This window comes from Leishmania major, chromosome 31, assembly GCF_000002725.2.
Source record: "Leishmania major strain Friedlin complete genome, chromosome 31".
NCBI lineage: Eukaryota > Euglenozoa > Kinetoplastea > Trypanosomatida > Trypanosomatidae > Leishmania > Leishmania major.
Window position 1 is genome coordinate 741,925 of NC_007272.2, and position 26,119 is coordinate 768,043.

The 26,119-nt window shown below is 56.9% G+C and overlaps 7 protein-coding genes across 7 annotated transcripts; all 7 read right to left on the bottom strand.

Moving 5' to 3' along the window:
• Window positions 1-958: 958 nt before the first annotated feature.
• LMJF_31_1530 (putative protein kinase) lies at window positions 959-7,798 on the bottom strand (the record flags this gene model as incomplete). Its single annotated transcript, XM_001685087.1, has 1 exon — window positions 959-7,798. The coding sequence occupies one exon, from the start codon at window positions 7,796-7,798 to the stop codon at window positions 959-961; it is 6,840 nt and encodes a 2,279-aa protein (XP_001685139.1).
• A 7,514-nt stretch (window positions 7,799-15,312) lies between these two features.
• On the bottom strand, window positions 15,313-16,590 carry LMJF_31_1540 (hypothetical protein; the record flags this gene model as incomplete). Its single annotated transcript, XM_001685088.1, has 1 exon — window positions 15,313-16,590. The coding sequence occupies one exon, from the start codon at window positions 16,588-16,590 to the stop codon at window positions 15,313-15,315; it is 1,278 nt and encodes a 425-aa protein (XP_001685140.1).
• Window positions 16,591-18,748: 2,158 nt separating this feature from the next.
• LMJF_31_1550 (conserved hypothetical protein) lies at window positions 18,749-19,537 on the bottom strand (the record flags this gene model as incomplete). Its single annotated transcript, XM_001685089.1, has 1 exon — window positions 18,749-19,537. The coding sequence occupies one exon, from the start codon at window positions 19,535-19,537 to the stop codon at window positions 18,749-18,751; it is 789 nt and encodes a 262-aa protein (XP_001685141.1).
• Window positions 19,538-20,058: 521 nt separating this feature from the next.
• Window positions 20,059-21,027, bottom strand: LMJF_31_1560 (conserved hypothetical protein; the record flags this gene model as incomplete). The annotated part of the gene is made up of 1 exon (XM_001685090.1): window positions 20,059-21,027. The coding sequence occupies one exon, from the start codon at window positions 21,025-21,027 to the stop codon at window positions 20,059-20,061; it is 969 nt and encodes a 322-aa protein (XP_001685142.1).
• A 1,947-nt stretch (window positions 21,028-22,974) lies between these two features.
• Window positions 22,975-23,448, bottom strand: LMJF_31_1570 (putative cytochrome c oxidase VIII (COX VIII); the record flags this gene model as incomplete). The annotated part of the gene is made up of 1 exon (XM_001685091.1): window positions 22,975-23,448. The coding sequence occupies one exon, from the start codon at window positions 23,446-23,448 to the stop codon at window positions 22,975-22,977; it is 474 nt and encodes a 157-aa protein (XP_001685143.1).
• A 580-nt stretch (window positions 23,449-24,028) lies between these two features.
• Window positions 24,029-24,400, bottom strand: LMJF_31_1580 (conserved hypothetical protein; the record flags this gene model as incomplete). The annotated part of the gene is made up of 1 exon (XM_001685092.1): window positions 24,029-24,400. The coding sequence occupies one exon, from the start codon at window positions 24,398-24,400 to the stop codon at window positions 24,029-24,031; it is 372 nt and encodes a 123-aa protein (XP_001685144.1).
• A 530-nt stretch (window positions 24,401-24,930) lies between these two features.
• On the bottom strand, window positions 24,931-25,491 carry LMJF_31_1590 (conserved hypothetical protein; the record flags this gene model as incomplete). The annotated part of the gene is made up of 1 exon (XM_001685093.1): window positions 24,931-25,491. One exon carries the CDS (start codon window positions 25,489-25,491, stop codon window positions 24,931-24,933), a length of 561 nt encoding a protein of 186 aa, XP_001685145.1.
• Window positions 25,492-26,119: the final 628 nt, after the last annotated feature.

Consider the following 26,119-nt stretch of genomic DNA (forward strand, 5'->3'; position numbering starts at 1 on the left):
ATCGAGTGCTTCTCTCCCTGCTTCGCCCTCTTGCCTGCGTGTGTCTCTTCGGCCTCCTTTTTTTCTCGCGTGTACGCTGAAAGGGGAAGGAAGAGATTTAGCAAGACGAGCAGCGTGGGCGGACAGAAAGGGGCATCGATGCAGCGCAGTGCACGAAACACGTACACGAGAGAGAAAGTGTTACGACACCTTCGCATCGGCAGACGGGCAAGAGAAAGAGAAGAAGTGACGGATGCGCACATGCGCTCTCCTTTGAAACGTGCAGAGACAACACAGCAGGTTTAGCGTCGTGTGTGTGTGTGTGTGTGTGTCTATGTCCTTATAGCATCAAGTACCATCTCTGCTCTCCCTTTCCGCCCTTGTGTACGTCTGCACGCCTGCCGCCTTCGCCAGTCAGCAAAGACGGATGTGTTTGGGCGACGGGAACGAGATGGGGAGAAAAAGAAAGGCACGTACATGCACAATGCTGGTGCATGCGCAAAGGAAAAGAAAGCGAGAGAGCGGGACGGGGGGCGGGAAGACAAACACACGTGGTGCGAGGAGCGAGCAGGAGAGAGGAAAACACATACACGCCTACGCTTAAAGTGGCTGAAGGGAGTAGTGTACGTATGTGCGCGCGTCTCTCTCTCTCCCTCTCTTCGATGCTGCGGATCTTTGAAGAGTGCGTCGTTTGAGGCGAAGCAGAGAGGAGAGAAGGGGGTGAGACCCTTTCTATTCCGGTGTACGGCCGCTGTGCCGAGCTCCCTCTGCACCCTACCGCGCCCACATCCATCCTTCCATGAACAATCATTTCTGCCCCACCCACCCACCGAAACGTAGACAGGCGTGGTGGGGCACCTCCTCGCATCTTCGCTGTCGTCGCAGAGGTAGTGCAAAAGGTGAGAGAGCAAGCAACACCGACGTGCACCCCACCGCTTTCCTCACCAACGAAACAGAAAAGGCACAAACGTCGGAGAGGCTAGCGTTTTTCCAGCCCTGCTGCTGTTGTCGATGATGTCGCTGCTACTGAACATGGCTTGCTCTTCATCTTCTGCGCCCCATGATACTGCTGACGCGCCTGTGACCGCTTGATCGACAATTTAGCGGCAGCAGCTGCCGCAGCTGGTGCCGTCTCCGCTAACGCAATGATAGGCGCGCCGCCTCCAACTGTGCCTCCTTCTTCGTTGTCTCGGCAAACACTCGGCAAACGCAAGACGCCGGGGGTGCCTGGGGTGCTATCAGCCTGTGTCGGTGTGTTCCAAGGGCCCGGCGTGCCCTCGCCTTGGCTCAGCGCCTCGTGGGCACCTTCGAAGCTGTTAGATAGAAGACCTTCACCCCCACATCTGGGCCCGCTGCAGAACGCCAGGTGTGGTGTGACGTTACCAACGCTGCTGCTGCACCCCAGCGCACTCTCCGGCACTGAGCCGGACGTATAGGTCGCCGCAGCTGATGCACTCAAGGGATGCAAGGCCCCCGTCGAAGCGCACACCGATGTGGCAGGCGGCAGAAAGCACCCATTCCAGCGCGCCTCGCTCACATTGCCACCGCACTGCGGTGAGTCCCCACCACCAATAGAAATGGCGGTTGTGCTGGTAGGAGAAACTCCAGGGGTGTTGGCGGATGTGCTAGCGGTACTGCACAGTGGAGGAGGGGCAGCAGGTCGCACACATGCGGCGCTCCGCGTGCAGTCCAATTCGAGCGGGGACTTGGGGGTACTGGTACTCTCGCTGTTGCCCGCATTCGTCTTCCAGGTATTCAGAGAGTCGCGTGGTGAGTCGCTTGTGTTTGGGGATGCAATCGTCACGGCCACGGTAGCGGAGCGGGGATGGAGAGACGGGGGCGTCGCTCCTGTGAACGACGGTGGCTGTAGCAGATCAGACGAATGCAGCATGGCTGACGACGTGCCTGGTGTCGCTGCTGCAGCGCTGCTCACAGTGAAGACAGACGACTGTGAGACAGAAGTGCGGTGGGAGAAGGAGGTGGCACGTGCGCGTGTCGCCGGCGCGATGCGCGCCGACAACGTACCGCTGCACGCATCGCTGCTCAGTGCTGCGCAGGTGCCCGTCGCTGCAGTAGCCCGCACGTCGCGCGGCGCACCAATGCTGTGCTCGTTGCTCGAAATGGTCAAGCTGCTAAGACTCCCAGCGCGCATGGTGCGAGGCGTTGTGCGCGGCCATTGCAGGAAGCGGCTGCCTGCACGTGGAGAGAGAGTGGGGGTGTCACGGCGCCTTTGGTGCTGCAGCTGCTGATAGGAGGCACTGGGCCGGGGCAAATGGAATGCCCCGCCAGCCGTGGGGAGCACTGGGATGGAGTAGAGACGCGGCAGACTCCTCCCGGTCGCGCTGCCCGACTCCAGCTTCGCGGAGCACATCGACTGCAGGTGATGGATCTTGACGCCCCACAAGTCAGCACGCCCGTTGCAATCGGAAAAGGTGTAGGTGATCGTGTTTGCCGTAGCCGCGCTGAAGTTGCTGTTCGAACGCATCGGGGTCGTCTCTGCTGTCGTCGCCGGCGGCAGCGGTGACCCTGGAACAGGCGTCGAGGGGGACCTGAGAACGTCGCTGACGGGGACAGTGATGGTGAAACGCTCGGTGCGCAGGACACCGACGCGTAGCTCCGTCGACCATGGAATCTCGAATTGCACCATGTTCAGGTCAAGGTTCACCAGCAGCAGCCGAGGCGCATCGGTGAGCACCATCAACAGCGCGATCTGCGTACTGCGAGAGTTGGTGCTGCCGCTCTTGATGCTCAAATGCTCCTTGGAGCTACTCCCCTCCAGGGTCGGCAGCAGCTTCACCGGGGAGCAGTACACCACCGCCTCCGTCGGCTCCAGGTACTCGGCCAGCTCTGCTGCGTAGTTGGTGTCATTGGTCGTCGTGGTCGTCGCCTGCAGCACCTTGTCCCAACGTATGTCCGCAAAGAAGGGGTGTGCCTTGAGGGCGTCGAAGCCGCCGCGCTCCGCCGACCCGAGGCGCTCCTCGGGCACCGGCTGAAGGAGCTGCCGGACCAAGTCCTTTGCAGCTTCCGCAATGCCAGCACCAGCCCCGCTGCCTCTTTCCCGCGCGCCCCTCTCCTTCGCAGCTGACGAATCCGCCGTTGTGGACGTCAGCGTGTCAGGAAAAATCAACGCCTCGGGCTTGAACTTCTGCACAGCAGTGCCGACTTCGACTAGCGAGCCGGAGAAGAGCCGCTCGCCCACCAGGAGCTCGTACAGCACGCAACCCAAGGCCCACAAGTCGCTGTACGGGCTCGCCTTACAGCGCGCGAACACCTCCGGCGAGATGTAGGACGGTGTCCCGCCAAAGTTGTTCGCCTCACTGTCGCCGTAGAAACACGCATCGCCAAAGTCGGCCAGCTTCACGTGAAAGTCCCAGGTGAGCAGTAGGTTTTCAGGCTTGAGGTCGCGGTGCACGATGATGCTGTCATGCTGCTCGAGGGACCTGCCGTTGTCATCCTGCTGCCGTGGGAGAGTGGCGGTGTGAGCAGGCACAGGGGGTTCAAGTCCGAAAGCCGTGGGAGAAGTGCGCGAAGGCGACTCTGACGGCTCAGACATCGACTCTCGCGGAACCAGCCCCACGGCTGAGGCGCTACTACACATATCCGCCCCAACACTGTCAGTGACATCGGTCGCGCCGGTGTGCTGTGACGGCAGAGGAGGAGTGATTGGAGCACTCAGCGACAGTCGCTTCGACGCTGTTGCCACTGAGGCACTTTCGGTGGCCTGACGCAGGGAGTGCGTGGATGTGGAGCCGGGCAAGCCGCGCGGTTCCGTGGCGCTCGCCGCGCTTGCAGTCCCTCTCATCCTAAGCGTCCGGGGTGTGCAGTGTCTGTGGTCCTGCAGCAGGCTGTCATCTGTGCTTTCGGGGGGCGGCGTCACCCAATAAGAGTGCTGAGACCCGTCGCGAAGGTACTCAAGGGCAAGCACAACGTCTGCCGTGAATCGCGGTGCCATCTCGCATGTGGCCCTCACCCCAAACCGCTGCTGGTACTGTGCCAAGTTGCCCTTCTCTGCGAGGTCCATGACAATGTAGAAGTGCTTGGCATCTTCGGCAACGCCGAATATGTTCACCAGACACGGATGGCGGAGCCGGCTTGCCATGCGCAGCTCATTGTGGAGCGCGTTCAGCTTCATGGCATTGCGGGCGAGATCCACTTTCTCGATCACCTTGGTGGCGACCGAGCGGAACGGCACCGCACCGCTGGAAAGTGCATCGGAGACCATCGACGGGTTCATGTCATGATGAACGGCCGGAGTACGCGGAAAGTCAAAGGATGATTGCAGCGTGTTGGTGGTGCCGCCCGACACAAGTGCGCCACCAAGGTTACCGGGCCTCGTTGTAGATGTTGCAGACATCGCCGACGCGGCGGCGGAAGCCCCGGTGGGAGCCGTACAGCTCGGAGTCCATAAGTTGGAGGTGCTGCTGGAGGTCAGGTTCCCGCCAAGGATCCCATTCGCACCGACACCGCCTCTCACGTGTGTGCGGGGGGCGAAAACGACGGCGGTTGCGCCTTGTGCCGCCGCGGTGGAGGCTGGCGCTGAGGCGCTTGTGCTACGGTGCGCAAAGCGCTGCACTATCCGCTCTGCCTCCCCCGCTGCTGCCGCCAACACGACATCGGTGGAAGTGGTCGTTGCCGCCTCACCATAGGACCGCGTTTCACTCTGTGCCTCCGACCCCGCAGAGCTGATGTCATGCTCCTTTCCTCTAAGGCGAAGCCCTGCTCCCGGTGTTTTCTCCGTCCCCTCTGGCGTCTGATCCATTGTGTGCTGGTGCTCTTCTTGGGGCTCCCGTATCGCTCCCTCAATCACCGGCTGCGCCGTCAGCATCAGCGTCTCATCCCCTGCGTCGTTGCACGTGAGCTCGTGTTCAGTGTAGCTGATGCTCACCAGAAAGGAAGATCTGCTCATCTCCAGACTCTCTTGCGTTCTTTGCTGCCGCGCCTCAGGGCCTCGACGCTCCGGTGTCGCACTCGTCTCCTCCGCAGACTCATCCTCCCTCCACTCCTCTCCCTCCTCAAATGCACGGGGCAGTGCGCTTGGCAGACAGCCATAACCCTCCGCCCGCGCCTTGTCGCTTGCGTCGGCTCCCACCACTGCTGCTTCCCGCGTCCTGTTATTAGCGGCGTCGACGTGGTCAACAAACTCGGAGGAGACAATATCGGCGGTTCGCGACAGAAAACGGTGCAGATATGCACCTACGGTGGCCGTTGACACCACCATCTCACAGCAGGACGTTGGCTTTCCCTCTACAACGGCGGCCGATGAGGTGTCCATGGAGCCCTCCCGGGTGATTGGGGAGGTAAAAAAAGGGTATGTGCGCAGCCCCGATCCCTCACTCCCATCCCCACGCTCGCACGCGACTCGACGCCATACACGCTTGCTGCTGCTGCGGTAGGCGCGACCTCCCCCCACCGGCGAGTGCGGCAACGAAAAAGCCCCCCTGCCAGTTCTGGAGGTCATGGAGTGCTGCGCCCCCGGCTCCGTCTCTCCGTCGACGGCCTCCCCTTCGCCCCTGGATGGACGCACAGGCTCGATAACGCTAGCGAGGCAGTCGCGCCCCTCCTCGCATATGCCTGTGCGCACCGTGCTCTTGTCTGCGTCGTCCACTGCTGTGGCGGCGCCGCAGTCGCGGCTGCTGAGGTGACCTGAGGAGACAAGCAGCGACGTCCGCGGGCTCACACGCAAGTCAGGATTGTGACCCAAGCGTAGCCCCAGCACCGCCGGCAGCTGAAGGTCGTTCTGCGTCTCGCAGTTGAAGTCCATTGGGGTCGCCGCCGTGGTTTTGCAGTGCAGGGACCTCTCCGCAAAAGGAGAGTGTGAGGCGCTGTCCTGGTCCTCAGACGAGGCAGTGCTCACTGCATCAAACACCGGTGTCTCATGTGAACCCGACGTCGGCGATAGCACGGTGGCCTGCGCTGTAGTCATGTTCGGCATCGCATCGTCGTTTAAGTTCAGCGCATGTCCCCAAGGCAGGTCTTTCACGGACTCTACAGCGCTGCTCCACCGCACCATGTCATCCACACCGTTGTAGAACGACGCGGTCTGCTCGTTATACGGCTGCTGGTGCACCGGCAAGGCCGACGCGGTGACGCTATCGCTGCTGAGCGTCGACATTGTGCGAAAGTGGATGTTGCCGCTCGTTTTGGCAACCATTGCCGTAGCCCCGGGTCTGCCCGTCTGTTCAGCTCCATAGTAGCCACCGTTGCTGACGCCAGCCACGTTCTGATGGTTTCCGACAGCAGCGGCGATGGATGAGAAGCTATGAATGGAGACGCGGCCGTTAGCTGGCGAGAAGCACGGGGTGCTGGGGATCGACGTGCTCGCAGCACTTTCCGACGTCGGTGTGAATATGCGCGGTGCCTCGACACCTGGCGGGTAGAGCTCTGCCTGCTGCACAATGCCGTACGCGCCAGACCCGAGTCGCCGCTTGCTACCATGCGAGATGCACAGCCGATCGCGCGTGAGGTAGAGATCATCGGGCAGAGTAGGAAAGAGCTCCTTCAGCGTTGGTACGCCGTTGCGCAGTGTTGAGGTGCAGCGGTTAGAGTGACGCGCCGATCGCGCAGAGCGGCCCGAACGAGCAGAGGTCAAGGAGCAGGCGTTGGGTGTACTGCGTGGGCCATACCCGAGAGCAGGGATGCTGGCAAGGCTACGCTCCGAATCGCTAACGGGGATAGAATAGGCAACGGGGAAGCGAATCGACGGCACACTTGGAACAAAACCGCTCCTAGTGTTCACGTTTTGCTTCCCCGTTTGGGGTGCTGTGATTGGTGGGATGGTGCACTGCGTTGTGGTAGAGGTGCTGAGCGGTGGCACGTAAGCTCCCTCCTCACTGGCTAATGCACGCAGAAGGTGATCAGGTTTTTCCGGGGTGAGCGTGAGCGCGTCAGAGATGATACAAGCAGCCCCGCCACACGTGCCAGTAGGTGACGAGCTTCGACTGCCTTCACCGCGGGGGGACTCTGCCGGCAGTTTCGTCAGCGCCATGGATTTTCTGGCGCTAGAGCTAAGCGGGTACGACGGCAGCGCACGTGGCGTAACCAAGGAGGACGCGTGAAAGCATGAGATAGCGGACGATATCGCCGCGTGACTGCGATGCAGTGCAGCGTCCGTCTCGAGGCTCTCGCTGTTGCCATCATAGTGGATATACGGACTGTAATACAGTAGTGAGCTGGTGCGCGAGTGCTGCGCGCGGCCAGTGTTGCTATCGGTGTGGACTGTGAGTGATGGCGCGGTTGCCATCGTCATCTTTAAGGGATCACCTGAAGTCGTGGGAGCAGCGGCAGTGGCGGTGGGGGCATCTCGAGGAGACGCTCTTCGAGTGGCGTTTAGTGACAAGGGTGCCGCAGAAGCGGACTCGCTCGAGCATAACGACTCCAGCGGTGACTGTGAGGTGAGAAAGGGGACGAGATCCGTGAATTCAGGCGACGCAGGCCTCCATGCGCAGGCTGCCTGCGTGGTCCCCAGCTGCACATCAGAGCTGCATACGCACTGTGCATGCAAGAGAGAGAGATCCTCCTCTTCACCGATGACCGTCTCACGCACTGGTGGCGCGGAAAGGACCTGCTCACACGGTTGTGTACCGTGATAGAACCGTCTACAGCGTTCAAGTTCGTTGGGACTCTTGCTGCTACTGATATGGGACTCCCGATGTGGCGAGGGTTTCGCAGTCGTCAACTCTTCAAAAGCGTCGATGAAGACAGGCACACCGACAGGTATGGAGTGGTCGGCAGCGCTACCGCGAGAAGACACCGTTGCAGATGCTTCTGTGTGGCTTACCGGGGACGACAGTGCCTTGCATAAGGCACCGCTCCGCAACATTCCTATGAAGCGTGATTCCGCTACGAGGGTGGGGAAGCCACGAACGAAAAGTGCAACATAAAAAAGAAGAGAAAAGAGATCTCAGTAAGTGTGGAACCGCGACCCTGCCCTCTACTCCCTATCGTCGTCGTCGTTCCGATTCTCAGCGCGGATGCGATGACTCTATAAGAAGGAGAGCACGTGTGTCACAAGATTTGTGTCTGTGCCGGTGACACCTTCCCGCCACCATTCACAAACTCTCTCTCCTCCGCTTGCCGTTATCCAGGAAGAGGGCCTCCGTCCGCGTGGTGGTGGGGGCGTTACACCTCGAGTACGTGTACGCAAAATCACCCAAGAGTATGCACCAACACACAGAGGCGGGCAGAAAGGCGGATGAGCTTCCACACGGGGGGGGGGGGAGAGACACTTTCAGGTCAGGCTAACGCCGTCTTTTGCCGCACTGCGGGAGGCAACAAAAAAATGGCATAAGAAACACATAGAAGAGAAGAGAATTGGGTGAGGAGTGTTGTCCAGGAGCTCTCTGAGAAACAGTGAGCCATGGATAGACGCAGAGAAAACAGCTTGCGTGGGACGAAGAAGCGTTCCTCGCCATGTGATGAGAAAGATGAGCGCTGCACACAACCAGCCCGTTGGCCTCCACACAAGATTCCAGAGCTGAAACTGCCGCCCTTCACCCCCCCCCTCTCTCCGACGCCAGCGGAGTCTCTGAGAAACAGATGATGACAGGAGGTGGACGAGCCAAAATGCTCGCATGTTTGCTCAATGCGCGATGGGTACTACACATACATGGGTGATGGTCAAGACGCCACAACCCTCCTCCCTCATACGACATGAATCCCGAATGCATGCTCACACTCGCAGGCGGCATTGTCACGGCGAGTCACCCTTGCGGATTCTATTCATTTTTTTTCCTCATTACTCAAACTCCGCTGTACAGCGGACACGAGCGTACGCGACCGCTGTAACGAAGATATGTTCAAGAGAAAATGAATCATCAAGACAGACATGCTCTTCTCGCAAGGTGGAGGTAGAAGAGTGAGGCTTTACCGTTCACAGTATCCCCCCTATTGTCTTCATGCTTCGCTCACTCCCATTTTCCAGCTTTGCCTTCCCACGGCTGCAGAGGGAGGGAAATGTCGACGAGGCGAAAAGAGGAAGCCATGTCCCCGCACTGACGTCACTTGGCGTGACTCAGTGGCTGAAGCAGATTTGTTGCGTCACCTTCGGTCTTGCTCCGTCTGCGCACCCTTTTTCGTCACCATCGCCAGCTTCAGGAGAGGATCCGCCTCTTCCAAGACGTCCTGGTACCCATCACATACAATAAGACACCAAGACTCAAAAAAAAAAGACACAACAGAAGAACAACGCGTCTTTTCCTTCTGTTGCCCTTTTCCCTCACGCGCGACTCACAGACGTGAAGTGGAAGACAACGAAGACGGGACAAGGGAGTCCGAAATTTTTCGCTCTTCTCCCGTCATCGCCTTTTTTCTTTTCATTCGCGTGGTGGTGGCGGCGGCGGAGGGAGCTCAAGCGTTCTGCGGCCCGCGGCCTCCTCGTTGCGTTCCGCACCAATGCGCAAAACAAAAACAAAGAGAAGGGGCACAGTGAAGCTAACACAACCACCACACAAAATGAACGAAAGTCGGGAGAGAAGAGTGACGCCTTCTGTTGAGCACTTGGACACGTCAGCGGCAGCGTATTCCTCTCTCCCGCTCTTTGGGTGGGGGAGCACAAGAGAGAAGAGGAGGAGAAGTGGTGGGGGGGGGGAGAGAGGCACCAGAAGACATACGAGGAGGAGCACCACAAGAAGAAAGCGAAACGAGCAGCTCCCATGGGTGGCGAAAACGTCTTGAAAAAAAGAGCAAGACGGCAGAAAGGGAAGAAAACACGAGAGCGTGTATTTCCTCCGCCTCTTCCGTTTGACCCGTACCTGTCAACCATCCTTGAACACATGTGAGCACCTGCTGCCCTCGCCAGCGTGTGAAACCATAAAGAGAAGGGAAAAGGGGTAGAAGGTGATCACTCTGTTGAGGGGCTCCATCACCATCCACTAGTCTGTGATGGGCGACCTCACAAACCTGTTAGACGTCGCCAGGTAGGGGGAGGGGGACTGGCTTCGGTGCTGTGCCCCTACGGAATCGCTGTTTGTCCTTTCGATGCCTTCTACCAAAGCGCAGGGTCCCCTCTTCCCTACCCACCATCGTCTCTTGTCCGGGGGCTGACGTGGTGGGGGTTGGCCGGGGTGGCGCTGACTGGAGCTCGCACACGAGGTGGTAAAACCAGTTGCCATCCTCCCCGGCAGGAGAGAGACGAAAGAGAGCCGCTAAGCACACGCGCACACGCCCGCACGTCGTTGCCAGCAGCCGCCCGGGAGAAACAGCGGAGGCGCCCCCTACAGGAGGGCACACCGCTTTCGCAATGGGAAGGCGAGGATTCAAAAACGATCAAGCGCCGTGGCTCAAGTGTGGGAGATGAGCTGGACAGAAGACATGCCTGCACCAATATTAATAGCTGACCAGCTCTCTGGGCACTATCCCGGCGACACAAGCGTTTTTCTCAGTGCGATCTCATCGCACGAGCTGCATGAGAGGAGGAAAAGAGGGAGGACAGGAGAAGCGATAGCCACCACCATTCAACATTCTTGGGTACATCTATACCGTAATATGTACGCTGCAGAGCTCCAACGGCGGGGGAGAGTGGAAAATGCCAAGTACAGCCCGTGGTTCACGAAGGGGTGATGAAAAGAAGATAGAGCGAGCCCGGACGGAATGGAGTACAACAATGGAAATCAGGAACGCAACATAGGAGGCACGCGCACACGTAACACAAAAAGCAAGAGGCACACTCCTGTCAACATAACAGCGATACGAAGACAAAAAAAAAACAGAGAAAGCGAGCATACACGAGCGCCACAAAGAGGCAGTACGAAAAGTGCACGTTCTTCGTGAAGCAGGCGAGAGAGAGAGAGAAAGAGGCAAACAAAGGCAGAATGAGCCGAAAAAAAAATTCAGGCAAATTTACACCGGCTCGTTTTCCTTTTTCTCTTGACAGATGCGTGGACGTCGGCGTTTGGTGCTCAGCCATTTCGTGGATCCACGATGTGCGCGTGTTCCTCGTGCGTATGTGTGCGATATTTCTCCATCAAGAGTTGCTTGAAATCAAACGAAGGGGCGAAAGGGGGGATGGGGGACAAGAAAGAGAGACAGAATCGCTGTCTGTGGCACTTGCCACTGCACTGCTGCCATGTTCGGCAGTTTTGTGTGTTTCGTTTCGCTGGTGGTGTGTGCGCCTGCGTACACCAAAGAGGAGAAACTGAAAATGAAACGGAAGGGAAAACGTGCATGTGCCTGCTCGGAAGAGCTTGGTGGTGATGCCCGGCCAACTTGTGGCGAGCACGACGTGACCTCCACGCCGTGCTGCGTGCACATACACACAGACACATACAAGCACAAACACCCCGACATGCGTACACACATGCATGCCAATACACACCCACAGACAGCGAGGGTAATGGGCGCAGATCCATAGAGTCGAGGGCGCTCTCAAACAGTTGAGCACTATGCCATGCTATAAAAAGGGAGGGGGGAGAAAACACTGACACAAGAACGAAAAAAGAAGGCGTCAAAACCATAGAGCTTCATAAAAGATCGATGAGAGAAGATAGACGAGGAAAAGATAAGAGATACATTTTGGGTGAAAGTAGGCCCCCTCACAAAAAAAGACAGTTACCCCGTTACATAAGAAAAATATATGCGTGCCTGTCTCGATGAAGAGCGGATGCGGATGTGTCAAGCTCAGATTTGTCACAACATACAAAAAAAACGGGGGTGAGAAAAAGAGTAAACGAGTATTCCGAAGTGGTGGTGTTGGCCTGCTCTCTGACGTGGTTCTCCGAAGGCGCGTGTCTCCTCGTCTCAGAGGCTTGACCTTTTTTGTTGTGTTTGATTATTATCCTTATTTCACGTCATTCTTTATTCTGTGACACATTTCTCTTGCTTTGGTGTGCGTGTGTGCGTGTGTGTGTACATCTGTCGGGAGTGTATTGTTGCGGACCGTAAAGCCCTTGTTTGGCTTTTTTTTCGTTTCTTTGGTACGATGATGGAAAAGGTGTCTGATAAGCACGCATACCCCCTTCTTTTCGATCACCGCGCATGCCGTTTCTGGTGTGTAGGCCTTTATCGGTTGCACAGAAGCATAGTTTAACATGATGCTATGAGAGAGAGGGACACATAGAATAGAGAGCCCAAGAACAGTAGCTCCTAGAAGAAAATGAAGGTAGTGGTGGGAAGCACCATATGTGTAGAGGTGGCATACACGTCAAGGAAAAGAAAGCAAGCAGCACTAGGCGGAAAAGAAAACGCTCAAGACAGGTAAAGCAGAAACACGGAGAAGGGGTACACGTAAGAGTGGGTTGATCAACAGGGATTATGCAGCCACTTCTTGAAAATGGAAAGACACGGAAAACAAGCCTGCAAAGGCTTCTCTTTCTCGATTGGCATGATTTTGAAACAGTGACAGCAAGTATACACCCTCGCGAGTGTTGTTGTATGTGTATATGTGTGTGTGTCTGTGTGTGCTATTTCCCCGACATGTCCACCGCACCTTGTCATGATGGCATAGGCGCTCTGCGAATCAGCATGCGTAGGTGTCACTAGCTGTGTGTTGGCGTGGTCGTCACGCATGCTATAGGGCAACAGCGCCGGAGATACACGCAGAAAAACAAAAAAAGAAGGAAAGCGTTTAGCGAAATACTATACAAAAGACTTTCCTATGACTGCAAAAAACATGAACAAGAGAGAGAGAGAGAGAGAGGAGAGGAAGAGGGGAGGGGAGGGGGCAGTCCCTCTCGTCACACATGCAAGCATGAACGAGTTATATCACGGTGGTTCTGAAAGCAGCTTCGCTATCGCGGCAGCACGCACAAAAACGCTGCGCGCGGGTAGTATCATGCTCTCGCGACGGTGTTTCGCTTTCTCATGTGTGTCAAGGGAGAGAGAGAGAACACACGAGGAAACACAACGGTGGTATAGCGGAAGGGCACTAAAAGAGAACACAGAGCATCTCTGATCGGGTAAAAGAAGGGCGGGTGCAAATCGTTAAAGCTGAAGGAGCGAAGAAAAAAAAGAGACGTTCACGGCCTCTGCGGGGCTATGCTGCTGAACACCTCATGCGTTTCTCAATTTCCCGCTTGGAAGAGGGAAGCGGTTGGGGAGATGGGGAATGAGAAACGCGCCACTTGGGGACATCAACACGGTTTGCATGAGTCTCACATAGCCGCACCGCTTCGTTGCACATTTTCGGTGGCAGGATGACTTCACACGTCCTTCGGGGATTGAATGGGTTTGTGAACGACAACAAACATCAAACCCCGATGACGCGGCCACTGCCCGTGCCTGCCACCAGCCGTCTATGTTTATGCGTTTGATACTCGATAGACGGGATCGAACACGATCGAGGTGGGCAGCGGTATGCAGGCGCGGCCCCCTCCCGAAGACTTGCCAGGCCTTCCGTGTTATTGGCAGCCGTTCTCCCCACCTTCCTCTCCTCTCCGACGGGCCCGATGCGCATCCTTAAGGCAGCCCAAAGATTGGACGGAGATATGCGTCTTTGTTTGGCTGTTTTGCCGGTGGAGGAGGCGGAGGAGCACATGGAGAGCAGAAAACAAGCCCACACCACGCAGGGCACCAGCACAGGAAGAATTCGAATGAGTAACCTACACAGGAGAACACACAAAACGAACGACGACGGGAAAACAAAGTGGAAGGGCCCAAGCGAAAACAAATGAACAACGGAAAGGCCTTCAAAAGAGGTGGGAAAAAGAAAACACACACACACAAGAGGAGGGAGGGAGGGGAGAGGGGGCAGGGAGAGCAGCGCACATATGAAGGCTTGCAACAATGATAACGAGAAAACAAAACAAAACAAAACAAAGAACACATGTGGACTGCGTAGGTGGGAAAGAAACGCGCTTGGTGGCTGCTGCGAGGAAGGTGAGAAGGGAGCTAGAAATCTCGAAGTTGCTCACTTGCAGTGCCAGTGAAGGAGAGAGTAGAAAGAAGTAGGGTTGAAACGGAGGACTCTAGGAGACAGGCGTAATAACAAGGAAAAGCGAAATGTGCACATGAAGACAGGATAACGCATCAGCGTACGTTGGGTGTCCTAACCGTCTGCTGTACCACCAGTACCTAGTAACCGAGTTTCCGTGCCAAAAAACCATGAGATCGTCGTACACTCGCTTCTCGACAAGCGGATACTTGAATCGTCGCGCTGTCCCCAAAAGACACATAGAGACAGAAACGCCCAGAGACAGGGACTGGGCAATACACGAAAACGATGGAAGAGAGTGCCTCCCAGTAGAGAGAGACGCCGTCGCATTCAAGCACAGCACAAACAAACAAAAGAAGAAGGGAAAAGACGCTAAGACGAGCGCACAAAACAAAAAAAACTTGGTTGGCAGAGAAACGTACACGAGGAAACATGAAAACGAAGAAAAGTGCAAAAACGAAAATGTCAAAGACAAAACCACTCAACATGTCATAGATGAGGTGCCCCCGAGCGCGGCCTCGTCGATCACCCTCCAGCGTCACAATAGAAGTTGGAAAAAAAGGCACAAATCAAAGAACGGAAACAAAGATGGAAAGAGAAAGAAGAGGCGGAAAGAGTGCCATCCTCTTTCTCGGAATCAAGAAACACACACACACGCACAAGACAGACGAGCAGGTGTATATGCGCATATACATAGTTACCGCAAACCAGGCGTATGCGAATCAAAGAAATAAAAAGAACGCCCACGGGTAGCAAGCGAACAGCACAAATATTCTCGGCACGAGGAGAGACGGTCAAAGGAGAAACCAAAAAGGAGCGGATGGAGCAGTGAGAGGGCGCGAGGGCGAAGGCGTCGACAATATGAAGATAAAGTAGAAGGTAGACAGGAAGAAAACGAAGAATGGATCGATTCACAGATTACTTTGAGACGTGTACTAGGCTTTCCTTTTGTGTGTGCGTGTGTGAGAAAAAAAAACGTGAACGAGCGTTGGAATACGAGTGTGTGCGATTTCTTTCGTAGACTTGAACGACGTTTACGGCTTACAGAAATGTATAGAGAGGAAAGTGGGGAGAAGAGAGAAAAAAAAAAGAGCCGGCACAGGGGGAGGGGCGGAGCGCAACAGCTGACAGAGAAACCAAACAGATAAGCCAGTTCGAAGAAAGTCAGCGCCAGAAACCGAGAAATAGAAAAGGCAAACAAGGAAAGGTGAAATCATGCGGTGCGGCGGCTGTAAGCGTGTACAGGAGGGAGTACCGCACACACGCGACAAAACAACAAAACAGCAGACAAAAAAAAGACCAACACCTTTTCGATTGTAGAGAGTGAAAAGAGGGGAGACGAGGGATCGAGCTTCAGAGAAAAAAATGGGGAAGAGAACGGGAAAGAAAGCCAAGGCGAAGCGTGCCCAGCAACTACTAGTGAAAAGAAATTTGAAAACGAGAGACACCGAAAAGAGGTGCCTCGATGCTCAAATAGACAATGAGATCCAGCGGCCATCGCGAAACACCCATGCCTTGGTATTTCCCGACGCCTCAGAGGACATTGCGCAAGGGAGTGACGCGGAGGGAGCAGCGGCGGAGGCAGCGGCGGGGGCAGCGGCGGGGGCAGCGGCGGGGCGCCACGGCTGAGCTGGCGTGGTGCTCGGGGTGTATTGCATCTGTGGCATGCTAGAGGACGCTGTCGCGCCGCAAGGGACGTGCATCATGGGCAGTGCCGACAGGGCAGATGCTGGAGCAGAGCAGCCCTGCGGAGCGAGGCGTAGGCAACCCTCCCCGTCCATGAAGACGAAACCCAAGATTGAGCAGTCTGGAAAGGTGTTCGCAGCGCTGTCGTTCTTTTGCGGAAAGAAAGACGGCGTGCTCGCGTGCTGAGCCACAGGCATGGCGGACGCCGGGAGCGGCTGCATGACGGAAACCGTGTTTGCCACGTAAGCGGACGAGCCCATTGGCAAGGTAAACGTGCTCTGAACTCCACCCATCATTCCACTCGACGGCGGAGAGGCGGGTACCGCGTACCCAGCTGGCGGTGTCAGAGGCTTCGCGTACAGAGGCAGATTCGTCGAGGACTGCGGCTGCGTCGTCGACTGTTCTGCGCACACCCACGCACAGGGCACGCCTGAGTTGTTACCTGCCACAACCGTCTTCGCCGGATTGGGGGACGGGTCGATGTGCGCGCTGGCCCACAGAGGGGATTCCACGGATACCTGCCTCACTGACGCAGACGACGACGCTGGCACCACCGTCCAGTCCGGCGTCTTGCAGGGGGACTCGATGCTGTGGCGCACCCCATTTACGAAGAAGCATGGAACGGTAGCATCGCTGCTGTTTTGCGCCGACGCGACACAGCTGCCGCTGCCGCTCTTAGCGGTGGCAGTAGTGGTAGGCGACGAGTAGAAGGGCGTGGTGCTTCTGCCCGACCCAGCCTGGTCGCCAGGGGATTCGTGCTCATCCTCACTCGAGTACCCGTCGTCCTGCAAGGCAGTCGGGCTGCCGCCAAACGAGGAAGTGCGGCGAGCATCAAGCTTGACTGACAGGGCTGTGTCCTTTGCACTCGCGTTGCTCTGCTTGAGCCCGATCATGGGGATAGAGCAGGATCCGGGGGTCTTGTTGACCTCATCCACATTTGTGGGGCCGGAGTTGCTCTCCAGGTCGAAGTTGCTGAACAGCTGCTGCCACACAAAGGCGTTGTAGTTATGGCAGTCGCCGCCGTCCACACCATCCACAGGGAAAACCTTCCACATCGACATGACGCTCGTGGTGATTGTTTTCCGCTTTCAGCAATCCCCCAGAGTGCACGAGAAGGGCGGACGGGGGATAGCCGCGGGGACAAGAAGAGCACTCTGTGCCCTGACTCGAGAGCGTCGTACACTCGCTTCAATGCAAAAAAAAACAAAGGAAAATCAAAGAAGAGCGAAGACGCGAAAGAACTTTATGCCCCGACGCACTTGTTTCTCCTTTTCGTCTTGGGTGGGTGGGGGAGGGGAGGGGGCACAGATACCAAAAACTGAATCAGGCACCGAAAAAAAAGCAGCGAAACACGCACACCATGTACAGCAACACGACCGAGAAAAGCGAAAGAAAAGGAGGTGACGACTGGCAACACCACGGAAGCCGAGACGAAGAGAGACAACAGGCGAGAGAGAGAAAAAAAGAGGAGGCAAAATGTTCGAGAGGAGAGAAGACGGGAATGAGAAAGCCAGAAGACACACACAAGTGTTTTACAGTGAGCACAAATGCAGAGCTCGTCTCCCGGTGCGAATCTCTCCCTGCTGTGTATGTGGGCGTACGCGTTTCAGCGGGCAATCTGGTGTTCGAGAGTCCCTCGAAAAAACGAAAAGGAGTCGGGGACGAGAGAGGGAGGGAGCGAGGCTCACGTATGGAAGCCGCCGTCCATGAACCGGTTGAATGGAGTACAGTAAAACACGAATATGTGTGCGAGCGCCTCTGCTTCTTCGCCAGCGTGAGAAAGGGGGAGAGAAATATGGACGAAAGGAAAGTGAGAGAGTTACACCGAGGCCATTGAGCGAGGCAGCACATTTGCCTCCATCGATCCAACATTGGGCAGGCGTGCGGTCGGGCCGGGCACGCCGAGGCCATGCCAACAGGAATAGAGCGCGCCTTTCCTACAGCACAGTATAGATGCGCGCATATGCCTGTGTTTGTGTACGGGCGAGAGTGCGGGGCCGCCTGCCCTTCCAGCTTCCGGTTGCTCCGGATGGGGACATGAAGGGGGTCGTGTGGGTGCGGCTTACTCTGTAGACACGGCCAGTGGAAAGAACGAGAGAGAGAAGGGGCCACAAGGTCACGGCGGCCCATTCGCAGCCGCAACGGAAACGAGAAGGAACACTCACAGGCAGAGCAAAGAACGCGCCTCCACTGGTCAACGAAAAGAGAGGCCCCAGCGCGTCCCCCCGACATCGTCGCACCGCTGTGCACCGAGAAAAGTGTGCATGCGATGCACACAAAGAAGAGCTGAGTGGTTCGCCCTCCGCATGGACCGGTGCACTCACTCGCTGGCGTGGGACGGAGGAGAGGAGGGCGAAGCGTGAGTGCGCAGCACTCCCCGTCCAAGGAGCGCCTTCACGATAGTATACAGTATTCGTGAGTAAAGTGGGGGAGAGAGCGAGATGCACCGTTTTACGTGCTAAAGAGAGTACGAATAGCTGGTGAAACAGACAGAAAGCACCACACATACGAAGACAACAAGAAGGTAAAGAAGCCGAGAAGAGTCACCACAACGTGGAAGAAGGAGGAACAATAAAAGACGCTAATCTGGCGTGGCAACTTAGCTAGGCGAGCATGAGAGACGGGGTGCACAGAGCACTCATATGAACGAGCAGGGAAAGCATTCTGAAAAGCCACCAGGCCGTTTCCGAAGTCAAGGCTCGCGACGTTGAAAGAAGATTGGAGGGAGTTCGGAGGAATGATTGTCGTGATGGCCAAAGTCTTTGTTCGCAGTTACAATGACTGTTCAGTCATACGTTGCTTCTCGCGTGCGTGCTGACACAATACGCATCAAGCTGGAGAAAAAGCATAGAGAAGGGGGAGAAGAGTGAAGGGAAAGTACATGGGATACGCTTTCGAGGAAAAAAGACGCATTGCAATCACGCCATGATTCCCGCCATCTTACCAATGAGAGCATCTTCTCCATCCCTGAAGGAAGCAGAGAGCCGATGGGGTGCGCCACAATGCGCATCCTCCATCTGGACAACACTCAACGTGTTGCATATATGTCCTGTTCTTGTTTCACGGACTGCTCCGCGTCTTTCGCTAGCTCTCTTTTTGTGTGTCTTACCAAGACACCCTGCTTCACGACAATGCAACCACAAATCGGAGATCAGATCGCCTGTCACCCCCCCGCTACACTCGACACTACATGAAGGCGGAAAATAAGACAACTGTGGCTCACTCGGGTGGCTTTAGTTGTCCCTTCCGCTCACGCCACCAGTCTTCCTCTCGCTGGGCCTCGCGTCTGCGCAGCATGTCAATGGCATCCTGCCCAAGGCTAGAGTGATCAGGGACGGAGAAGAGGCTGTACTCGTTCAACGTAGGCGGCGCTGGTCGGCCCGCTCCGGTGCGGTGCTGCTTTTTCCAGTGGCTGAGGTTGTACTCTAGGTCAGTCTGCAGGCGCGGCATCACGTGTTCCTTCCAGCGTTGGTTCACCTCCTCCGTGCTCGCCTCTGGGATGTCGGTGTAGCGACGCACGCGATCGGCAATCGTGTCCTCCTCCGCTTTCATCTGCGCCCCATACTGTTGAACGTAGTAGTCCCACTCCTTTTCCGTCAGCTTTCGGCTCCACTGCGCCGGCGGCTTGTGGCGGGCACGGGTGCCCTCGTAGTTCCACAGATATGGGTTCCAGGTGCCCTGCACACTCCTGCGCTGCAGATGCAGGTGGGAAGCAGAGAAGGAGTGATTGTAGTCGTTCCCTTCGTTCACCAGGCGATGAAAGCGAACGTTGATCCCCATCGAGCTGAGAAAGCGGATGGAGTACGCCTTCTCGCTGCCATCCCGGTAAATCCCGGTGATGCTGCTCTCCGGCCACTGGCGAGGGCGAATGTCGATTTTCACCTGTGGATACTGCCGATGGAACTCGGGCAGGTGAGTGGCCATGAACTGCCGCATCGCCGGATTCCCTTTGTTGGGGCTATACGACACGATGATCCTCTGCAGGCAAAGCTCACCGTTGCGGCTCATCCTTACTCCGCTGCGATGAAACGGTCTTGGGCGCGTGCGTCGTGTGGAGAGAAGGGACGCGTCGACAACGGATGCAGAAAAGAGAGCGTCAAAGAATCGAGAAGGTTCTTGGGAGTGTGGCCAGTGGAAGCATGCGCGCGCGACGAGCTTTCGGCGACCGACAAGCGGAGTGGAAGGGAAAAAAGATGCGACCTCACTCAAGGGGTGAAGGGAAAGGGCCACACGCGGTCGAGAAACGTCTACGAGAGCGACGCACTACGCAGCTGCACAACATGCGCAGCTGAGGAGCCGTTTTCCATGCCTCCATCGCATGTGCTTTATGGATTACACGTGTGTAAGAGAATGGCAAAGGTGCACCGAATGCAGATTATACGCATGCTTCATCCCCGACATGACCACGGGCAGCAAACGGAGCTGCGTCGCAGCTCCGCCCACATAGCGGCATGACCCTCACTGCATGCAACCTCGTCGACCGCCAGGAGCAGGGTCGCTGCATGTCGTGGTGCAGCACAAGTCGACGGCTATCCCTTGCGTAGTGGCCGCGCTTGGAGCGTCCACGGTAGGCGAGCCTGGACCGCCTGAATACCAAGCCTACCCCCGCTTGCACGGCTGTTCAGCGGCCCTTTCTCACCCGACACCCCATCCGTGGTACGCTCCTCCATGCTCCGATTGTACGAAGCCAGATGACGTTGAACTTCACGCAAGAAGCCCTTCGCCGGATAGTTCATCTCCACCCGCGCTCCCTGACTGACGTCGGCATTAGCGCTGCTGCCGACGTCGAGCAGCTGCTCCACGGTACGCTGCACGAGCCGTCGGTGCAGCGCTACAGCCTTACTGGAGTGACAGAGTCGTGTATACGCTTTGTTTGTGCGGGGAAACGCCGATGTCAGCATACCGCCTTCCTCAATGAGAAACTGAAGCGTGCAGAAGAGCGGCCATGTGCTTAGTGGCTCCTTCTGGTCCGTCCGATGTGCTTCGCTCAGGCTCTCATCAGTGATAGAGGCTTCCAGCCTCTCAATCAGCTCCACCAGGCACGCGTGAGTCTGGCGCATCGTCTCCATGTCGCCCGTGTTCAGAGACACCAGAAGAGCATCGATGGCCGATATCACGTGGCTGCTCACCGTCGACGCCTCCAGATACTCGAGCAGCGATGCAAACACCCCAGACTGCGTTGGACAGGCTGCGCCAAGGTCGTGCCCAGCACTAAGCGGTCGGTTCACGATGTGAAGCAAATCCTCGGCTCTGTACAGCAGCACGCTACGTTCCGTGGAGGCACCAGCAGGAGAGTCGAACTCGTGATGGCCGGGCGGAGTCTGAATGCGCACCTCTCTTGCACATTCTGAGAGAAGAGGAACGGAAAGACGACCTCGCGAGGCGGTGTGTGTATCGAGGAGAAGCGTATGCGGCTGCTCAAGAGCGCGGAGCAGCAACAGACTATGGTGCACAGAAGGGTGCCATAGCATGGACGCAGGACATCTTATGGCAAACATGAGAGGAGAGGGGCGCGAACAGGGGTCTCCAGCAAGCAAGTCCCCCTGAAGTCAATGTACTTGCCACGACACAAGCACGGCGGAGCAGTGAGTAATCAATCCCGATCCCACGTGTGGAGGCGAGTGAGCACCACAGATGCACAAAAGATAGCAAATACACAACGGTGCAGAGGAGGGAGAGGCGAGGGATGAAGTGCAGTGGTTGGCCGCAGCAAGAGGAGAGTGGGCCGTGTGACACTCACGCGTGCTGTAAGAGTGTCCACCTGAGACACAACGCACAGCCTGCGCGCAGGCCGTGCCTCGGCAAGGGTCATATCAAGCACAGCAGAGAAGACTCCCATGCACTTTTGTGCTGACACCCATTTCTGTCATCATCCAGATACATCACCCTAAAACACCGCCGACTAGTGGCACTGGGAGCAGTGCGCTCGATACGTGCGAGGCTGCACCTCTGCTGCATTGTCCTTCCGCTTTTCACCGGCTCGCCCGAAGCTGCGGGGTCGTAGAGAAACAGCAAGACATCAAGTATCTGTGCCGGCGACTTTCCCAGCGGGGATGGGGAAAGGGAAAAGTGGAAGGAGCGCAGTGCTCGAGGGGGGGCCGCCAGGCAGGCAGGCAGGCGCACACAGACGCGTCCCTCCTTCCAACCCTCGCGAGAGGTGGAGAGCGAAAACGGTGCTGGGGGCCTCACATGGCCACCCGGGGACAGCGGTGCGCACATGCACGCGAATGTCCGCGGAGCCCCTCCGGACGCCTGGCGGTTCGCTGTGGCGGTTCGCTTGGTGGTTCTGCACGCGAAGCGGCAGTCACAAGCCTCGCCTCCAACGCACCCCTTTGTGTGCACCACCCCTTCGCCCTGCCCGCGTGCACCAGCAGCCGCCTGCGAGGCACCGCGACGGCTGCGTTGTCGGCTGACCGCATGTATCCTGCCGTAGCCTGGGGGTGGTGGCTGCGCAGAAGACGCAGCCCGGCTCTGCTATCGCTACATGTGCCCGGTGCACCAGCGTGGCCTGCATCCGCGCTGTCGTCCTTGGCGCCTGCGCCAAGTCCCCCAGGGTGCCCACGGGTGCGATCTGCACGGAGACGCGGGTGCGCTCGTCGAGGGAGACCCCCTCGCCACCGGGTCCGCAGACCGTGACCATGCGACCGCCCAGCCAGACCCGAGCACGGCACGCGCACACCGAGCGCGACGCGTGGCATCGGGGGGTATGCAGCGCAGCAGCACCGCTACAGCGACCACTCGTCAGGTGTGTACTGCCCCATTCGCTCTTGATGGGGTGCGAGAGGTGTGGACAGTGTGCCCTACATATATATATATATATATGTGTGTGTGTGTGCGAGTACTCGCGGCCAGGGTACTTCGGCGTGTGAGGTGTGGGTGGGGTCCACATGCGATGAGAGGAGGCGGGAGAGCGTGCCTCGCGGCTGTCAAGGGGACAGAGGCAGAGGGGGAGTTGAGGGCGAGCACAAGGCGCTACGGATCCCATCGATGCGGCTCTTGAGGGCCACTGCCGTTCGTCTTGGTTTCCACGACTTCTCTTCGGCACGACGGCTGGGGAGTTCCCCCTCAGGCTAACAAAGGAAAAAGACGGAGAAGCTATGTGGGGCTCACTCGGAAGGCGGTGCTCGACAGCGCAGACGGGGCAAGGTCACACGATGGAGTGAACTGCTTCAGTGCTTTTCCCCACCATTTTCTCGCTCTCTCATTTTGAAACAGCACAAACTAGATTCCTGGTGGAATGCGAAAGAGGGACAAAAAACTAGCGTGGTACTAACGTCAGATCACAAGGACGTCCACGAAAATCAAAGGAGAAGCATGTTGTAGACGACGAGTATTGTTTCTTGCGTCCATATCCTATCGAACCTAGAAAATAGAAACGAAGCTTACAAGCGTGCTCGATTGGCTTACTCACAAGACCGCTGCCACTTCACTGTAAGATGGTGGCTTTAGATATCCTCCTCTGTCATCGTCAGCATCGGCGGGTTGATGTGGAAGTACGGGCGGATGAACTTGCCATCGCCAGCCCACACGTCGTGGCCATGCGACACAGCGTAGTCGCGGGCGTTCTCACGCTTGAAGTGCTCCGGCCAGTCCATCATGTACACGTGGTAGAAGGACGAGTAGAAGATGGAAATGTAAGTCAGGTACAGGAAAGAAAAAAAGGCAGCCCAGTTGAGCATGGAGCGCAGCTTGGTGAGGCGGTAGGGATCTCGCAGACCCAGCTGGTACATGGCGCGCCAATACCACTCGAACATCTGCTTGTGGGAAGCGCCCAACATATGCAGCGGGATTTCGTCCCAGGCAGCCTTGAAGCGGTCGCTAGAGTGCATGTCACCGCTGAGGAGGGGGCGGCTGGGACGCATCATGAGAGCGCGATGCGAGACCGTGAAGCTCACGGCGGGGACGGTGCGGCGCAGCATGGCCTTCGAGTATCAGCTACTTTTACGCAAAAACAGAAGAGGACTAGAATCTTTTCAGAGGTGGGAAGAGGAGCGCAAGTGTGACTGGGCTCTTTGCACGCCAAAGGCGTTTTGGAGAAAGCACGAATACCGCCGATGGAGAAGAGAAAGGAGAGGGTAGGCAGAGGATGCACGAGAAGGGGAGAGTTCCGCATCTCGAAAGTATCTGATCAATCGCCATTTGCCCTGCCTGTTCCTGTCGTGCGAAAGGGAATGCTCGGCGTGAGGTGCAGGGTGTGGCTCAAACGTGACAAAAAGGAGATCGACGTGCACCAAAAGGCCGCTCGAGTCCACCCGGCGAAGACGCCACGCCTTACTATCATTTTTTCTTCTTGCACTTTCAAAACGCAAGCAACACATGTGACAGACGCCCTCACAGGAGAGGCACTTAACACCCCACGCACATTAAACAGCACCAACCACCTCTACTCCTCTCCTTCAGGGGAACCGCAACAACTTTGTCCTTGAAGGAACCAGCAGAAAAATGTGCAGCGACAGCGCAGATGGAGCAAGAGAGGGCAGAGCCTGGCGCGCCGCATGATCACCAGAAGCGATACCGCGGCCGTCTCTCCGTCTCGTCGGGTTTCCACTGCTTGTTCTTCACGAGACATCGCATGAGCGCCTGACGCTCCGTATTGCAGGTGGCCGTCCGCCCTCCCAGCTTCATCTCCGTGGGGCAGCTGTAGGAGCACCGCAGCAGCTCTTGGTTGAGCGAAAAGCACGGGTGACCCTTGTTCATGTTCGCGCTCGCAGGCCGAACCGTCTCCTGATCGTACTCACGTGTCCCCTGCTCCGACCACCCCGAGAGAATCTCCAGGTTGTGGTTCTCATCGTGGGCGTAGATCATGTTGCGTACAATGTGGCCGCCGCTAACCCTCGACGGGTCCGCTGGCGCCTCGGGGTCAGCACTCATGATTCAGATATTCTATCTCTGTGCGTGAAAAGCGACCGTTGATAGGGGTGTAGTCGCACGATGCGTGTAGCCGACTCGCTCACACCTCTGGGGAAAGGCAAAGCTACCGCCTGTCAAGGGCGCGAGCGGAGCAGCGGTGAAGAGAGAAGAGAAGGAAGGGAGAGGAGACTGAAAGTTGCTGCGAGACGAAGGTGCAACCGAGAGCCGGTAAAAAAAAAAAAACGGTGCCTCCAAAACCAACCAAGCAGCTGAGCCGAAGGGTGCGTGAGTGTGTGTGTGTGTGTGTGTGCGTGTGTACTGAAGCTCGCAGCAGAGAAAGAGTCTGCCTGCCCTCAGAGTCACTAAGAGAGAAGACGTGCGCGACACGCAATAAGCCAATCGAATGAAAGTATGTGCAGTACCAAGAAAGCACCGCAAACAACCATGTGAGCGAAGCGCAACCGCGGACACTGCAGGAGACAAATCCGTGCTGCTCAAACAAAATGGCCCCAGCATGCAAACAAAGACCTCTCCAAACAAGATCGCTAGCTTCACGTCGCAAACGGGAAGCGCGTCTGCCAACGCTGGTTGTATATCCCTAACCCTGTGATGGCTCTCGATATGCCTCGCCGCTCCCGCTCCAAGAGACGAGTCTTGGTTGGCAGGCCCTGCGACCGACGCTCGTTGTTCATGCCCTTGGCGTCCTCGCGCGCAAGCGGCATGCCCGTCCGCGGGTTGATGTTCACGGGCATATACTTGTAATACTGGTACGGCTGTTGCTTTCCCCAGGTCCAGGTCGGCTCTAGCCAAATTTCCCGCTGATTGTGCTCCTTGGGATGTGCAGCGCAGCGCACGACGAGCGTATCCTGAACCCAATGAAAGCGGCAGAACTCGCAATGAAGTTTCAGCTTGTCGCGTGGTACCAGGCCAGGGTGCTTGTCCGTCGATCCCTGCAGCTTCTTCATCTGATGCGTCGTCCGCCCATCCAAGTTGTTCGGAGGGAAGAACACCTGCTTATTCTTTGGACCACACGTGTACCCCAGCGGGAAAAAGTTGAGCACGAGTGCTGTCGCACGCAGCGCCTGCCGCGCAGATGATGTATACTGCAGCATTAGCTCGCGATTACTTGGCACGCGCCTTGTGCTCTGAAACACCGCACGCGGTCAGCAGAGCACGAGCCACTGTCCTGTATGTGTGCATGTGTGCATGTGTGTATGTGTGTAAAAGAAGCAGTGAAGAGGCGAGAAGCGAGTGATGAGATGTCAGAGAGAATTGTTGAGGAAGCTCTTTTCCACCCGCCTTCACTCGGCAAAGGGAACGAAATCAGGCATTCACTCGAGGTATCGGCGGGCCTCTTGCCAAACCAGACAGGGTGCCAACAAGCTAAGGGTGGCTTAAGCATGAACAAAGAAACGCACAAAACCAGAGGAGACAGCCTTGTGTGACATCGCTCATGATTCCTCGGGTCGCTACTGCAGGAGCTGGGATGGGCCCTGCCGTTTGACCGTCTCATCTGTATGTTGTTTCGGTCGATACATACAAGAAAGGCTCAAAGACGTTTGCCGCGTGCATCGCCTTTCGCACGAGGACGTTTCAAGCAAAAACAAAAAAGAGAACAGGAAAAAAGCACCAAAAAGAGAAATGAGTGCCTTTGCGACACAAAAAGTCCGCGGCACCGGCAAAGAAAAGAGGCAAAACAGAGAGAGAACAAGCGAAAAGGAGGAGGGACGGCAGTCATGG